At 32.0% G+C, this 17,088-nt stretch overlaps 1 protein-coding gene across 3 annotated transcripts in view; it reads right to left on the bottom strand.

Moving 5' to 3' along the window:
• Positions 1–17,088, bottom strand: part of stl (ADAMTS metallopeptidase stall) — a 97,225-nt gene that overhangs the window by 21,669 nt on the left and 58,468 nt on the right. For all 3 annotated transcript variants that reach the window (XM_075309602.1, XM_075309600.1, XM_075309601.1), the window contains exons 3-4: positions 13,737–13,809; positions 6,266–6,613 (exon numbers count right to left, since the gene is read on the bottom strand). In XM_075309602.1, coding sequence (XP_075165717.1) covers positions 6,266–6,613; positions 13,737–13,809 — 421 coding nt within the window. The remainder of the gene's footprint in view (positions 1–6,265; positions 6,614–13,736; positions 13,810–17,088) is intronic.

Consider the following 17,088-nt stretch of genomic DNA (forward strand, 5'->3'; position numbering starts at 1 on the left):
TTTAAAAAGACTGTTATGATAGCGAAATGGTTCTATTAAAACGCACACTACACAGAAAAAATTTTCACGAAAATTTTTCCAATTAAAATCTTAATTGAGTTTTAAAAAATATTCAATTAAAAATTTAATTGATTCAACAAATTTTTTAATTGAAATAAAAATCAATCACACAAATTAATAGTATCAATTAAATATTTAATTGGATCAATTAATTTTTTAATTGATACTATCAATTCTGTGATTGAAGACATTTCAATTAAAAAATTAATTGGATCAATTAATTTCGTGATTGAATCAGAAAAATTTTTTTTTGTGTGAAGATACGCTAGTGCTTTCAAGACGTCAGATATAACTCCGCAAAATTTTATTTTGTCAAAATTTTATTTCTATAGAAAAATTTGGTAAAATTTTATTTCTATAGAAAAATCAGTCAAAATTTTATTTCTATAGAAAATTTTTGACACAATTTAGTTTTTCTACAGAAAATTTTGTCAACATTTTATTTCTAAAGATAATTTTGTCAACATTTTATTTCTTTTTGTCAAAATTGTATTTCTATGGAAAATTTGTCAAAATTTTATTTCTATCGAAAATTTTGTCAAAATTGTTATTTCTATACAAAATTTTGTCAAAATTTTTTTCTATAGAAAATTTTGTCAAAAATTTTTTTTCTATGGAAAATTTTGTCAAAATTTTATTTCTATCGAAAATTTTGTCAAACATTTATTTCTATAGAAAATTTCGTCAAAATTTTATTTCTTTAGAAAATTTTGTCAAAATTGTATTTCTATAGAAAATTTTGTCAAAATTTTCATTTCTATAGAAAATTTTGTCAAAATTTTTATTTCTATAGAAAATTTTGTCACAATTTTTTTTCTATAGAAAATTTTGTCAAAATTTCATTTCTATAGAAAGTTTTGTCCCAATTTTATTTCTTAAAAAATTTTGTCCAAATTTTATTTATATGGAAAATTTTGTCAAAATTTTAGGTCTTTTCATAGAAAATTTTGTCAAAATTTTATTTTTATAGAAGATTTTGTCAAAATTTTCATTTCTATAGAAAATTTTGTCAAAATTTTTATTTCTATAGAAAATTTTGTCACAATTTTATGTCTATAGAAAATTTTGTCACAATTTTTTTTTCTATAGAAAATTTTGTCAAAATTTTATTTCTATAGAAAATTTTGTCCAAATTTTATTTATTAAAAAATTTTGTCGAAATTTTATTTCTATGGAAAATTTTGTCAAAATTTTTATTTCTATAGAAAATTTTGTCAAAATTTTTATTTCTATAGAAAATTTTGTCACAATTTTATTTCTATAGAAAATTTTGTCAAAATTTTTATTTCTATAGAAAATTTTGTCAAAATTTATATTTCTATAGAAAATTTTGTCAAAATTATTTTCTGTAGAAAATTTTGTCAACATTTTATTTCTATCGAAAATTGTGTCACAATTTTTTTCTATAGAAAATTTTGTCACAATTTTATGTCTATAGAAAATTTTGTCACAATTTTTTTTCTATAGAAAATTTTGTCAAAATTTTATTTCTATAGAAAAAATTGTCCAAATTTTGTTTCTTAAAAAATTTTGTCCAAATTTTATTTCTTAAAAAATATTGTCCAAATTTTATTTCTATGGAAAATTTTGTCAAAATTTTATTTCTCTAGAAAATCTTGCCAAAATTTTCATTTCCATAGAAAATTTTGTCAACATTTTTATTTCTATAGAAAATTTTGTCAAAATTTTATTTCTATCGAAAATTTTGTGACAATTTTTTTTCTACAGAAAATTTTGTCAAAATGTTATGTCTATAGAAGATTTTGTCCAAATTTTATTTCTATGGGAAATTTTGTCAACATTTTATTTCTATACATAATTTTTTCACAATTTTTTTTTTCTATAGAAAATTTTGTCAAAATTTTATTTTTATAAAAAAATTTTGTCAAAATTTTTATTTCTATAGAAAATTTTGTCAAAATTTTTATTTCTATAGGAAATTTTGTCAAAATTTATATTTCTATAGAAAATTTTGTCAAAATTATTTTCTGTAGAAAATTTTGTCAACATTTTATTTCTATCGAAAATTGTGTCACAATTTTTTTTCTATAGAAAATTTTGTCACAATTTTATGTCTATAGAAAATTTTGTCACAATTTTTTTTCTATAGAAAATTTTGTCAAAATTTTATTTCTATAGAAAAATTTGTCCAAATTTTGTTTCTTAAAAAATTTTGTCCAAATTTTATTTCTTAAAAAATATTGTCCAAATTTTATTTCTATGGAAAATTTTGTCAAAATTTTATTTCTCTAGAAAATCTTGCCAAAATTTTCATTTCCATAGAAAATTTTGTCAAAATTTTTATTTCTATAGAAAATTTTGTCAAAATTTTATTTCTATCGAAAATTTTGTGACAATTTTTTTTCTACAGAAAATGTTGTCAAAATGTTATGTCTATAGAAGATTTTGTCCAAATTTTATTTCTATGGAAAATTTTGTCAACATTTTATTTCTATACATAATTTTGTCACAATTTTTTTTTTTTCTATAGAAAATTTTGTCAAAATTTTATTTTTATAAAAAATGTTGTCCAAATTGTATTTCTATAGAAAATTTTGTCAAAATTTTATTTCTATCGAAAATTTTGTGACAATTTTTTTCTACAGAAAATTTTGTCAAAAAGTTATGTCTATAGAAGATTTTGTCAAAATTTTCATTTCTATGGAAAATTTTGTCAAAATTTTTATTTCTATAGAAAATTTTGTCACAATTTTATGTCTATAGAAAATTTTGTCACAATTTTATTTTCTATAGAAAATCTTGTCAAAATTTTATTTCTATAGAAAATTTTGTCCAAATTTTATTTCTATGGAAAATTTTGTCAACATTTTATTTCTATACATAATTTTGTCACATTTTTTTTTTTTTTCTATAGAAAATTTTGTCAAAATTTTATTTTTATAAAAAATGTTGTCCAAATTGTATTTCTATAAAAAATTTTGTCAAAATTTTATTTCTATAGAAAATTTTGTCAAAATTTTATTTCTATATAAAATGTTGTCAAAATCTTATTTCTATAGAAAATTTTATCAAAATTTTTATTTCTATAAATAGAAAATTTTTTCAAAATTTTATTTCTATTGAGAATTTTGTAAAAATTTTATTTCTATAGAAAATTTGGTCAAAATTTTATTTTTATAGAAAATTTTGTCAAATTGTAAAAATTGGACAATAAGAAAATAAAAGGGCACTAAAAAATATTGATAAAAATAGAAAGTGAAATTGGTGAACAATTTTTTGTTAGTTGTTTTAAATTTCTTCATTCAAATGAACTTCCAATGCACAACTTATAAAGCAATGCAAAGGATCCAAGAACAGATTTCTCCCCTCCTATGATAATAAAGTTATTGGAGATGATCCAAGTTTAAACTACTTCAGACAGATTGGGGATCCAAACTCCTTTTTTGGAAGCTCTTGTTTTTCTGAGCCTGAAAGAAATGGGGCTAGCACTTTTCCTAACCTAACCTATATTCAAATCTGAGTAAAATAGAATTTTGTTATTGTAGTTAAAGTTAAAAGATCGATTAATATATGACGGTACTAAAACATTTGTGAAACTATATTGATACTATATACACTCAAAAAAAGAGACCCCTATATTTCACTAAAACCGATTTAATTCTATTTTAGTTGATGGAATTATTAAGTTTTAAGAAAGTTACCATTACTTTAATACTTTTATACCCACCATAGAATGGTGACGGGGGTATAATAAGTTTGTCATTCCGTTTGTAACACATCGAAATATCGATTTCCGACTATATAAAGTATATATATTCTTGATCAGGGAGAAATTCTAAGACGATATAACGATGTCCGTCTGTCCGTCTGTCTGTCTGTTGTAATCACGCTACAGTCTTCAATAATGAAGCAATCGTGCTGAAATTTTGCACAAACTCGTCTTTTGTCTGCAGGCAGGTCAAGTTCGAAGATGGGCTATATCGGTCCAGGTTTTGATATAGTCCCCATATAAACCGACCTCCCGATTTGGGGTCTTGGGCTTATAGAAATCGAAGTTTTTATCCAATTTGCCTGAAATTTGAAATCTAGAGGTATTTTATGACCATAAAGAGGTGTGCCAAAAATGGTGAGTATCGGTTCATGTTTTGGTATAGCCCCCATATAGACCGATCTCCTGATTTTACTTCTTGGGCTTATAGAAACCGCAGTTTTTATTCAATTTACCTGAAATTGGAAATCTAGAGGTATTGTAGGACCACAAATACGTGTGCAAAAACTTGTGAGTAGCGGTCCATATTTTGGTATAGCCCCCATATAGACCGATCTCCCGATTTTACTTCTTGGGCTTATAGAAACCGCAGTTTTTATTCAATTTACCTGAAATTGGAAATCTAGAGGTATTGTAGGACCACAAATACGTGTGCCAAAAATTGTGAGTATCGATCCATGTTTTGGTATGGTCCCCATATAAAACGACCTCCCAATTTGGGGTCTTGGGCTTATAGAAACCGTAGTTTTTATCCAATTTGTCTGAAATTGGAAATCTAGAGGTATTTTAGGACCATAAAGAGGTGTGCCGAAAATGGTGGGTATCGGTCCATATGTTGGTATAGCCCCCATATAGACCGATTTCCCGATTTTACTTCTTGGGCTTCTAGAATTCGAAGTTTTTATCCTATTTGCCTGAAATTGGGAATCTAGAGGTATTTTCGGGTCATAAAGAGGTGTGCCGAAAACGGTGAGTATCGGTCCATATTTTAGTATAGCCCCCATAAGAACGATCTCCCGATTTAACTCCTTGGGTTTCTAGAAACCGAAGTTTTTATCTGATTTGCCTGAAATTGTAAATATTCTGGTATTTTAGGCTCACAAAAACGTGTATCGGATTAAGTTTTTATCGGTCCATTAGGTAATGCCTCCATATAGACCGACTTCACTTCTTGAGGATGTAGAAGGCGCAGAGATCATGAAAATTGCTTGAAACTCAATGTAAAATTTCCAGATTTTACTTCTACAGATTTAATATTTCAAATCCAGACGTTATTTTATAATTTTCTTGCACACGTACAAGAGATGTTAATGATTCCTCTAAAACTCAAACAAAAATGGTCCTTATAAATCCAGAATCTGATATAGTCCTCATAGGTGAAATCTTTAAATTTATCTTCGGGAAGTGCCCTCAAGTTCTCAAGCCCTCCTGAAATTTCAAAGGAAACCCTAATATTTGGTTCATGGTGGTGGGTATTTAAGATTCGGCCCGGCCGAACTTAGTACTGTATATACTTGTTTTTTCTTCAAACTTGGAAATTTTCTTTAACCAGTTAAAAAAATGAATTATAACGACTAAATTTTCTTGAATTTTTCGAAAATTATTTACTTATTTTTGTGAAATTGGCATGACATGTGCGTTTCTAACACAGTTTAGTTAAAATTTTCTAACAAATAAATTTATTTTTTCAAAAATTAACTAAAATTTTCTTTCCTGGTGGATTCACTTGAAGAATAGCTCAAAGAATAGCTTTATGTCAATTTTGTACAACCATTATTTAAGTAAAAGTTCTTAATTTTAAAGAAATTTGTCTTGTAAAAAGTTTGTATCCTAAATTTTATGAAGCATAATCCTTCATTTTAGGTCAATATGTTTTTCACAGTATCTTTTGAAAATTCGTCACACTAGCAAGTAAGCTCCTTTCCCGTGTATATGTCTGATCTTTACGATTTATCATTTTAGATTTCTTTATTGATTCGCATTCTTTGCTATTCAGTTCAAATCTCTGTTCCATAAATCAACACTTGGCAGACAGATGGCACCCTTATTGTAGCATCACTCTTTGATTGCACTAATTGCCTTCAATTAAACAAAGAAAACCGTCTGTGGGCCACTGGAAGAAGAAGTTGCAAATACAAATGCTAATAAAAAAAGGTCAACAAGAGGTAAACGGATCAAAGCCATAACATTGGACCTTAAAGTGAACGAAAGACAAGCAAAACAACTCACAATCGCGGCACACCAATCAGCGATTGATAGATATGTTGGCCAAGAGCAAGCAAAAAAAATCTAAATACAGCGAGATGAAATTATGGGCCACATGTTGAATGCTACAATTGCCATCATTCAACAAACAATCCATATTAAATGCCTTCCAGATCCGTTATGTTGTACCACAAGTTAAGGTGAGGGTGATGATTTACTATATGGCAAGTACTTCTGAAAACAAATAGGCTTCCAAACAAATAGACTTACCTTTGATTTGCACAGATACAATGGGAGGCATAGTTGGGGCTCCTTCACCACCTTGATTGTTTTTTGGCGCTGTGGCTGCAGATGCTAAGACGGCTGGCGCTGCTGCTGGTTTTGGTTCATTGTCAGATCGTTTTGAACGATGCAAGACTGTTGCAGTAACGGCCTCTAAATTGTTATTTGGAATTTGTAACTCCAACTTCTCCTCCACCTCCGTATCCTCCTCCACAGATCGTTTGTTTTGCTTCAATACATTTTCATAACCAGTAACATCTGTTGTTAAATGAGATGTTACTTTCGTTATGGTAGCAGTTGGCCGATATGTTAAATGTACCAATTTTATGGAACGCTCTGTAAATAGAAAAACAAAAATACAAAACTGTTAAGTACATTCAAAAATATGGGACCAAAGATAATAACCTTCACTTAAAGATTTTGGTATGGATTCCAAGACAAAAATGCAGCTTCTTTAAAAATAAAAATACTCTGTAGAAAGTTACATAGTTTTAGATTTACATCACAGAACATTTTATCATTCAATCACAAAATTCTATTTTTTTGTAATTGGTTCAATTTATGTTAATTATTTTGACCGAAAAACTCAATTAATTCTTAAATTGTGGCAATCAATTATTTATTGAATTATTGTTTATTTATTAATGATTAATTTTCCTTAAGAAGAAATAATTTTCTTGTAATTTTACAAGAGTTTATACTTTCTTAAGAATTTCCTATTATAATTGTAATTGGATCTTTCCTTAGATTTGATTCAAAATTTAATGAAACACTGAATAGTATTAAATTAATTATCTCCGAACCAAATTTTCATTTAATTAATATATTAATTGGGATAATTAATATTTAAAACAAGTATATACAGCAGTAAGTTCGGCCGGGCCGAATCTCAAATACCCACCACCATGAATCACATATAATAGCTTTCCTTTAAAACTCTTCGTCGTAGCGGTTTACTTGATAACATATAGAATTTCAGGGGGGTTTGATGACAGATATTCTCCTAAACAGATCAGTTCGAAGATAAAGAATCTACCTATGAAGACTAGATCACATTCTGGATTTATAACAACCGTTTTTGTTTGAGTTTTAGAGGAATCATAAACATCTCATGTAAGTGGGCATGAAAATAATAAAATAAGGCCTGGAATTGAAATCTAAAATCTGTAGATTTTTATCGCCATTATTCAAATGATTAGACCCTGCAAAAAATGGAGCACAATTTCAGCAGGATTGTAACATAGCTCATCTTCGAACTTGACCTGGCCGCAAACAAAAACGAATCTGTGCCAAATTGCAGGACGATAACTCCATTATTGAAAGCTGTAGCGTGGTTATAACAGACAGACAGACGGACATGGTTATATCGTCTTAGAATTTCTCCATGATCAAGAATATATATGTACGCCGTTCGGACTCGGCTATAAAAAGGAGGTCCGTTGTCATTGAGCTTAACATGGAATCGGGCAGCACTCAGTGATAAGAGAGAAGTTCACCAATGTGGTATCACAATGGACTGAATAGTCTAAGTGAGCCTGATACATCGGGCCGCCACCTAACCTAACCTTCGTTCGGAAGTTAGCGTGATTTCAACAGACGGACGGACGTACATGCTCAGATCGACTCAGAATTTCACCAAGACCCAGACTATATGTACTTTATGTGGTCTCAGAGCAATATTTCGATGTGTTACAAACGGAATGCCAAACTTATTATACCCCCCATCACCATTCTAAGGTGGTGGGTGTAAAAATGTAAAAATCCTCAATCCTTTTCTTAATTTTATTGTTTTATGTTGTTATACCCTCCGCTAACTTCCGAACGAAGGTTAGGTTAGGTGGCAGCCCGATGTATCAGGCTCACTTAGACTATTCAGTCCATTGTGATACCACATTGGTGAACTTCTCTCTTATCACTGAGTGCTGCCCGATTCCATGTTAAGCTCAATGACAAGGGACCTCCTTTTTATAGCCGAGTCCGAACGGCGTTCCACATTGCAGTGAAACCACTTAGAGAAGCTTTGAAACCCTCAGAAATGTCACCAGCATTACAGAGGTGGGATAATCCACCGCTGAAAAACTTTTTGGTGTTCGGTCGAAGCAGGATTCGAACCCACGACCTTGTGTATGCATGGCGATCATGCTAACCATTGCACCACGGTGGCTCCCAACATCCGAACGAAACAAGCTATCGACTTGAAACGTGGCACAAGTAGTTGTTATTGATGTAGGTCGGATGGTATTGCAAGTGGGCTATATCGGACCACTTTTACGTATATCCCCCATATAAACGGACCCCAAAATTTAGCTTGCGGATCCTCTAAGAGAAGCAAATTTCATCCGATCCGGCTAAAATTTGGTACATGGTGTTAGTATATGGTATCTAACAACCATGCAAAAATTGGTCCACATCGGTCCATAATTATAAATAGCCCCTATATAAACTGATCCCCCGATTTGGCTTGCGGAGCCTCTAAGAGAGACAAATTTCATCCGATCCTGCTGAAATTTGGTACATGGTGTTATTATATGGTCTCTAACAACCATGCAAAAAATTGTCTACATCGGTCCATAATTAAATATAGCCCCCTTATAAACCGATCCCCAGATTTGACCTCCGGTGCCATTTGGAGAAGCAAAATTCATCCGATCTGCTTGAAATTTGGTACGTGGTGGTAGTATATGATATTTAACAATCATGCCAAAAGTGGTTCATATCAGTCCATAGCCATCGTGGTGCAATGGTTAGCATGCCCGCCTTGCATACACAAGGTCGTGGGTTCGATTCCTGCTTCGACCAAACACCAAAAAGTTTTTCAGCGGTGGATTATCCTACCTCAATAATGCTGGTGACATTTCTGAGAGTTTCAAAGCTTCTCTAAGTGGTTTCACTGCAATGTGGAACGCCGTTCGGGCTCGGCTATAGAAAGGAGGTCCCTTGTCATTGAGCTTAACATGGAAACGGGCAGCACTCAGTAATAAGCTGCCACCTAACCTAACCTAACCATAATCATATACAGCCCCCATATAAACCGATCCCGAGGTTTGGTTTTGGAGCCTCTTGGATGAGCAAATTTCATCCGAGTCAGTTGAAATTTGGTACATTGTGCTAGTATATGGCCGTTAACAACCATGCCTAACTAGGTCCATATCGGTCTATAGTTATATATATAGCCCTTAGATAAATCGATCCCCATCCACACAAAAATTGGTCCATATTATGAACTTGTATATAGCCCCCATATTTCAATTCTGGCTCTCTACGTACCGTGCAAAAGTCCATATCGATTCGTAATTATTTGTAGACGTAACTATATATATCACGTATGGACTAACTCACAATTTAGAAAACGATGTGTTAAGAAGTTTTAAGATACCACAACCCAAGTAATTCGATTGTGGAGGACAGTCTCTCGTAGAAGTTTCTACGCAATTCATGGTGGGGGGTACATAAGATTCGGCCTGGCCGAACTTACGGCCGTATATACTTGTTTTATTTAAAAAGTTGATTGTATCAGTTAAGTTTTTAATTGATTACGTTTTCAACTTCAATTGATTTTTTAATTGGAATTATTTTGGTAATACTTTTTCGTGCCAAAACCTTGAAAACATCGAAAAGTTTACTTTAAGATTCTCAATGTAATCTCTATCACGACCTATATTTTATTCTTACTCAGGGTGGCTTATGTAGTGTGACTCACTATTCGAACTTGAGCTAAAGAGTTCATTAACACGCCAAATCAACTAACCCCCATTTTCATGAAGCTCCGTTAGTGCTACGTTAGCTAACGAACTTTTAAACCGCACTATGGACATATATGTCACCTTGCCTATATAAATTTCAGCATTTAAGTTCTTAACTGGCATATGGAATGTTAAGAACTTAAATGCTGAAATTTTTTCAGTTAATGTTAACCGGAAAGAAGATATTGACATTCATTTTCTGTTAACTGGAAGTTAAAGCCTAACGGAGCTACATGAAAATGGACGTAAGACGCATAATATTTCAATATCCCTGCCTTTATAATACCTTTATCTTTATCCCGTTTTGCTTAATCAAAGATATAGATCATTAGTCCAAATATCAGGCAAATTATAATTATCCACGACTCCTTACAAATTATTTTGCTTGAATAAAAAACTAAAAACTACTACTCTTTGGCATCTTGAAAACACTATTGACCTTCCATGATGCTATTGAAAAATCTCTAGCAATATAAATAAATTGGAAGTATCTTTTGTGTAGATCTTCATTCCTTTAGAGTTTTGCCCCCATTTGAGTGGCAACCCATTCAATTTGCCTCCAAGCCATTTCCATACTGCAATTTACATTGGCATAGGTCCAAGAAGCACTCTATCACAACTCTTGTGTCTGTCAGTCAGTCTGTCTATGAATCCAATAAATATGTCTGTTTTCCTTTATCCATGGAAATGAAAATTGAAATCTGAAAGTGAATAAAAAAAAAACAATGAAGAAAAGTTCAAGTTTGATCCAACAGCAGTAAAATATTGGCATTTTTACATCTTTTGCTTCATCTTTCGAAACCAATAATTGATGGTTTACCTTAATTATGACGATTTCATGCGTTGTGGTTATTTTTGTAGTTTGTATTCTTAATTGATCACCCTATGGTATTGATTTCTTAGTACATCTTGGTGATGCCAATGAATCTGAAGACACCTATTGATTACTTGAAGCTTCGTATGTGGATAAAAGGCTCACTTTGTGAGAGTGGGGTATTAGAGAAACCAAATTACATGTGTTACCGGGCAACAATGTATACGATTTGCTTTTACGCTTCACTTACCAGGCATAACCTTTTGAAACCACAAACGAGAAACCAATCATTGATCTATATTTCTGTGATTTTGCATTTCAACATTCGATAGTCAATGGTGGCAGTTGCTATTACTATTTTACACCACCTATAATCGCTAATCCATAGAAACGCTATAATCACTGTAAAAACTGTAATTTTTCTTTACCAAGTGGGGGCATTTTTCAACAAATGGCATCCTATAATATCATAATCTCTAGACATAGGTTTTCTGGTTGGTTTCAACTGAACAGAATCTCACAAAGCTTTTCTGGTTAGGAGGGAAAGTGCACTGGAACAATTATTGACCTAATATAAAAGATTATTCAACTTAATATTTTCAAAACGTTTTTTACACGACATTAAGGGCAATTTTCTTTAAAATACAAAATCTTTGCCTTAAAATTTATTCTTTAAATTTAGAACACGAATCTTTGAAATTTGCGTCTCTCCCACAAAGTTGTATGTCTTTGCGGTAAGGCAAATTTTCCTTAAACAGAAGAAAAACATTTTTTAATGAAGTGAGAGATAATCTTTTTATTACATGATATATAGAATCTTTTGAAAAACGCTTCAAATATAAGCTAACACCTGTGAGGATTTTGCGTCTTTGGTTTAATTTTTATACCCTCCACCATAGGATGGGGGTATATTAACTTTCTCATTCCGTTTGTAACACATCGAGATATTGCTCTAAAACCCCATAAAGTACATATATTCTGGGTCGTGGTGAGATTCTGAGTCGATCTGAGCATGTCCGTCCGTCCGTCTGTTGAAATCACGCTAACTTCCGAACGAAACAAGCTATCGACTTGAAACTTGGCACAAGTAGTTGTTATTGATGTAGGTCGGATGGTATTGCAAATGGGCCAAATCGGTCCACTTTTACGTATAGCCCCCATATAAACGGACCCCAAATTTGGCTTGCTATTGCTCTAAGAGAAGCCAATTTCATCCGATCCGGCTGAAATTTGGTACATGGTATTAGTATATGGTGTCTAAAAACCATGCGAAAATTGGTCCACATCGGTCCATAATTACATATAGCCCCCATATAAACCGATCCCCCGATTTGGCTTGCGATTGCTCTAAGAGAAGCCAATTTCATCCGATCCGGCTGTAATTTGGTACATGGTGGTAGTATATGGTATCTAACAACCATGCGAAAATTGGCCCAAATCGGTCCATAATTATATATAGCCCCATTTAAACCGATCCCCCGATTTGGCTTGCGGAGCCTCTAAGAGAAACAAATTTCATTCGATCCGGCTGAATTTTGGTACATGGTGTTAGTATATGGTCTCTAATGACCATGCAAAAATTGGTCTACATCGGTGCATAATTATATATAGCCCCCATATAAACAGATCACCAGATTTGACCTCCGGAGCCTCTTGGAAGACCAAAATTCATCTGATTCAGTTGAAATTTGGTACGTGATGTTAGTATATGGTATCCAATAACCATGCAGGAATTGGTTCATATCAGTCCATAATTATATATAGCCCCCATATAAACCGATCCCCAGATTTACCTCTGGTGCCTTTTGGAGAAGCAAAATTCATCCGATCTGGTTGAAATTTGGTACGTTGTGGTAGTATATGATATTTAACAACCATGGCAAAAGTGGTCCATATCAGTCCATAATCATATATAGCACCCATCTAAACCGATCCCGAGATTTGGTTTTGGAGCCTCATGGAGGAGCAAATTTCATCCGAGTCAGTTGAAATTTGGTACATTGTGCTAGTATATGGCCGTTAACAACCATGCCTAATTAGGTCCATATCGGTCTATAGTTATATATAGCCCTCAGATAAATCGATCCCCAATCACACAAAAATTAGTCCATATCAATAATTGTATATAGCCCCCATATAAGCGACCCCCATATTTCAATTCTGGCTCCCTACGTACCGTGCAAAAGTCCATATCGATTCGTAATTATTTGTAGACTTACCTGCACATACCTTTTTTGTCTAATATATACCACGTATGGACTAACTCACAATTTAGAAAACGATTTAAGATACCACAACCCAAGTAATTCGATTGTGGATGACAGTCTTTCGTAGAAGTTTCTACGCAATCCATGGTAGAGGGTACATAAGATTCGGCCTGGCCGAACTGACGGCCGTTTATACTTGTTTTACTTGACCAAAAATCGATTTCACCGATTTACACGCGTTTTCCCTTGACCAAATTTTGACCGTATCACCCTTTACATTCGTACAATTTGTCACTCTTGTGTTGATCGGTTTATAGCATTAAACAGAAAAATATCAACAATATATTTCCTTTTAAATATTTAATTGTGTTTAAAAAATTTTTTTAGTTAAAAAATTATTTGATTCAATTAACTACTGGAATTAATTAAAATTTCAATTGAATCAATTAAAAAATTTTAATTGCTGTTTTTTGTGTAATCAAAGCAGATGGTGATCACATCTAGCTAAAGTCAATTAATTTTTAAATTTAGATTAATTCCACAAATGTTTGTTAATTGAGTCAATAGCAAATATTTTCAATTGGTTACCTAACCTGTATGGGAGTCTAATAGGCAAAATTTTTTTTAACTTTTCAGAATTTAGATTTCTTTACAGTATTTATTTTTCTTTGTATTTGCAATATTTTCATACTCACTTTTTCTTGACTTTCCAAATATTAATTCACGTTCATGTTCTTCCAAATGCTCCACTAAATTATCTTCATCAATCTGTAACGAAATAAAGTAAAAAAAAAAACATAAAACAACATATACTTAAAATGTTCATTTTTTTTTAATTTTTTAATTTTCTTAGGTAAGCAAAATAAAAAAGCTACAATCAAATACAACAAATTTTCTCTAACATTTAAGAGCTAAGATTGAGGGGTAGGCTAAAAACAATTCCTCAAAAAACCATGACAGAGTCTTGGTGTATAGAGTAACACTTTCACTTTAGCCATTTCCATATCGAAAAACACCACCAATCATTCATCCATAAGATGTTTCATACATCCATCCTCATTAGTTCTACAACAGACTTAGAAAAATGAAAACCCTATTTGAATGAGGTGATAACAATGCCATTTCAGCAATAGAATTCGAGGCTGTAAATTCAGATAAAATATGCATATATTCTTAAAGGTAAAGGAATGAACTAGATTTTCTAAATACTTCAAAATCCTTTTTTTTTTTTTGGTTTATTTTAATTATTTTTGTTTTTATAAAAACAAAATCTAACAGAGAGGCACTTCTCTGTTTTCTGTAATATTCTTTAAAATTGTTTCGGTCAATGATAAAAATAGGTTGACCCTCGATTCAAACACCTCCAAATATTCCTTCCCCTCATTCTATTACATATTCAATTAGCCAATGCTACAGTTAATTTTCTGAAGTTTTTCTCAAATCTTTTCGCTTAATATAGCCGTTACTACGGAGCTGCTTATTTTCATTTTGGGCTTTTAATAATGCAACCAAGTGGAACGTACTCACTGAAAATGTTGTGGGCTGTTGTTAGTTTCGCTTGTTTAGCCTTAAACATCATGTTTTCATAAGAAGGTATTTTAATATAAAAGAAACGGTAATCTCATGATAACAGTCATGATAATTAGTATATGAACCCTTAGACATAGGATATTTAACATATAGAAAGAGAACAAATATGATTACTGTAGGTAACTACCCAGGAAAAACTCTCATTACCCGGTAATCTTGTAGGTAAGCCTATTTAAAAATTAATAACCACTTATTAATTGGCATCGCTTCGGATTACATTTACATACGCATGTCCTAGGAGGAAAGTACTTCTCCCCAGGCATACTTTCGGCCATAAAATAAGTAGTGCATTTAAAGCATATAATCACCTAATATGTAATGACTTATTCGTAGATACACCAAAGCTTGCAAAATAGCCACTTATTGTCTCAGGCAACCAAATCTCGAAAATATTGATTTCTATCGCCGATTACAATGGTTCAAAATATGGCGAGTGGTGCTGTAATAGGAGAACTACTTGAATAGAAACGAATATAGTATAAATAAACAAAAAATCTAATAAATAATCTAAATAAGATTACACTCAAATTAATTTCACACTTAAAATAGAAATAAATGTAGGTTGTTTAGGGAGTTGGATTCGTGAATTACGTTATAATATATCCAATAGCCAATTCACATAAGGTTCGAAATCTACTAAAAGTGGATTTTAAGTCTCTTTTTTATAAGGCAAATGGCATTTGAAATTTAGTTTAAGCGCATTTTGGAAGTGTAATGTGAATGAGGTATAAAAAAGCATTTATTTAAAACATAATATGATAATGTAATTAAACACAATTATTATGAAATATTTGACAGCTTTACTCCTGGTAATGTCAATTGTAATGAGATGTGGTTACCTAGTTTTTGCTGGGTAATTAGTTGGTTAGCATAAAAGACGCATTGGATGGTAAATTTTTTCCATAATTTCATTACATTTTTCAACGATAGGTCGACCAAAACGAAGTGCTTCTTTCACATCGAAACATCTACACGCAATAATAATTCTTTCCTCCCAAACGAAATTTTAGACAAACAAAGTTCGTTTCTCATTTGCTTTTCGTTGAAAGGAAGTGTATTTGGAAGAAAATTATATACTTTTTGTGATAAACGTTTATTCTTTTCCAGGATGTAAAAACAATTTCATAAAGACTAACTTTCTGGCTAATTGCATTTTCCCTCAGATCTTTCTCACTTCCACGAAGTTTTTTAGTCCTTAGCACCTTTTTCTGTAACACAAACAATGTAGAAGAAATTATACAATTTTATAAATTTATTTTTTTTTTTACCTTTCGCTTGGACGGAGAATCGAACCGCGGACCATGCAATTTGTAAGCCAACACACTATCCACTGAGCCATGTAGCCGTTATTGTCATCAATAGACAATTACCCATATAAGTTATATTTATATGTATAGCATAGCTTGCGGCGCCCACGAGCCGATTAAACAAAGTTTATTTAACAGAAAAATACATTTAGTTGGGCACCTTGGAGCAGTGGTTGCTACGTCCGACTTGCATGCCAAGGGTCGTTGGTTCGATCCCTGCTTCGACCAAAGTTTTTTTTTTACATATATTACAGATATGGTCGGAAGATTCCGAAAAAATGTTCAACATCACATTCTACTGTATTAAATTTTTACTATGAACTGTAAAATGTGTCTTATTAAAGACCTAAATTTAGAAAAGAACAGTGTTTGATATAAACGAAATGGACTGTGTTGTTGGTTCAAAAATAACCTTTTTTATTGAAAAAATAAAAATTTTGTAACAAACATATTTTTTTGGTGATAAAAGTTTAAAATTTTCGAAGCAATTCAAAAAACTCTAACAAAAGAAAAACGTTTTCGGTACACGTTTTCCAAACGTTTTTTTATACCCTCCATCATAGGATGGGGGTATATTAACTTTGTCATTCCGTTTGTAACACATCGAAATATTGCTCTAAGACCCCATAAAGTATATATATTCTGGGTCGTGGTGAAATTCTGAGTCGATCTGAGCATGTCCGTCCGTCCGTCCGTCTGTTGAAATCACGCTAACTTCCGAACGAAACAAGCTATCGACTTGAAACTTGGCACAAGTAGTTGTTATCGATGTAGGTCGGATGGTATTGAAAATGGGCCATATCGGTCCACTTTTACGTATAGCCCCCATATAAAGGGACCCTCAGATTTGGCTTGTGGAGCCTCTAACAGAAGCATATTTCATCCGATCCGGCTGAAATTTGGTACATGGTGTTGGTATATGGTCTCTAACAACCATGCAAAAATTGGTCCATATCGGTCCCTAATTATATATAGCCCCTATATAAACCGATCCCCAGATTTGGCTTACGGAGCCTCAAAGAGAAGCAAATTTCATCCGATCTGGCTGAAATTTGGTACATGATGTTGGTATAGGGTCTCTAACAACCATGCAAAAATTGGTCCACATCGGTCCATAATTATATATAGCCCCCATATAAACCGATCCCCA

This window comes from Haematobia irritans, chromosome 5 (genome assembly GCF_050003625.1).
Source record: "Haematobia irritans isolate KBUSLIRL chromosome 5, ASM5000362v1, whole genome shotgun sequence".
Classification (NCBI taxonomy): domain Eukaryota; kingdom Metazoa; phylum Arthropoda; class Insecta; order Diptera; family Muscidae; genus Haematobia; species Haematobia irritans.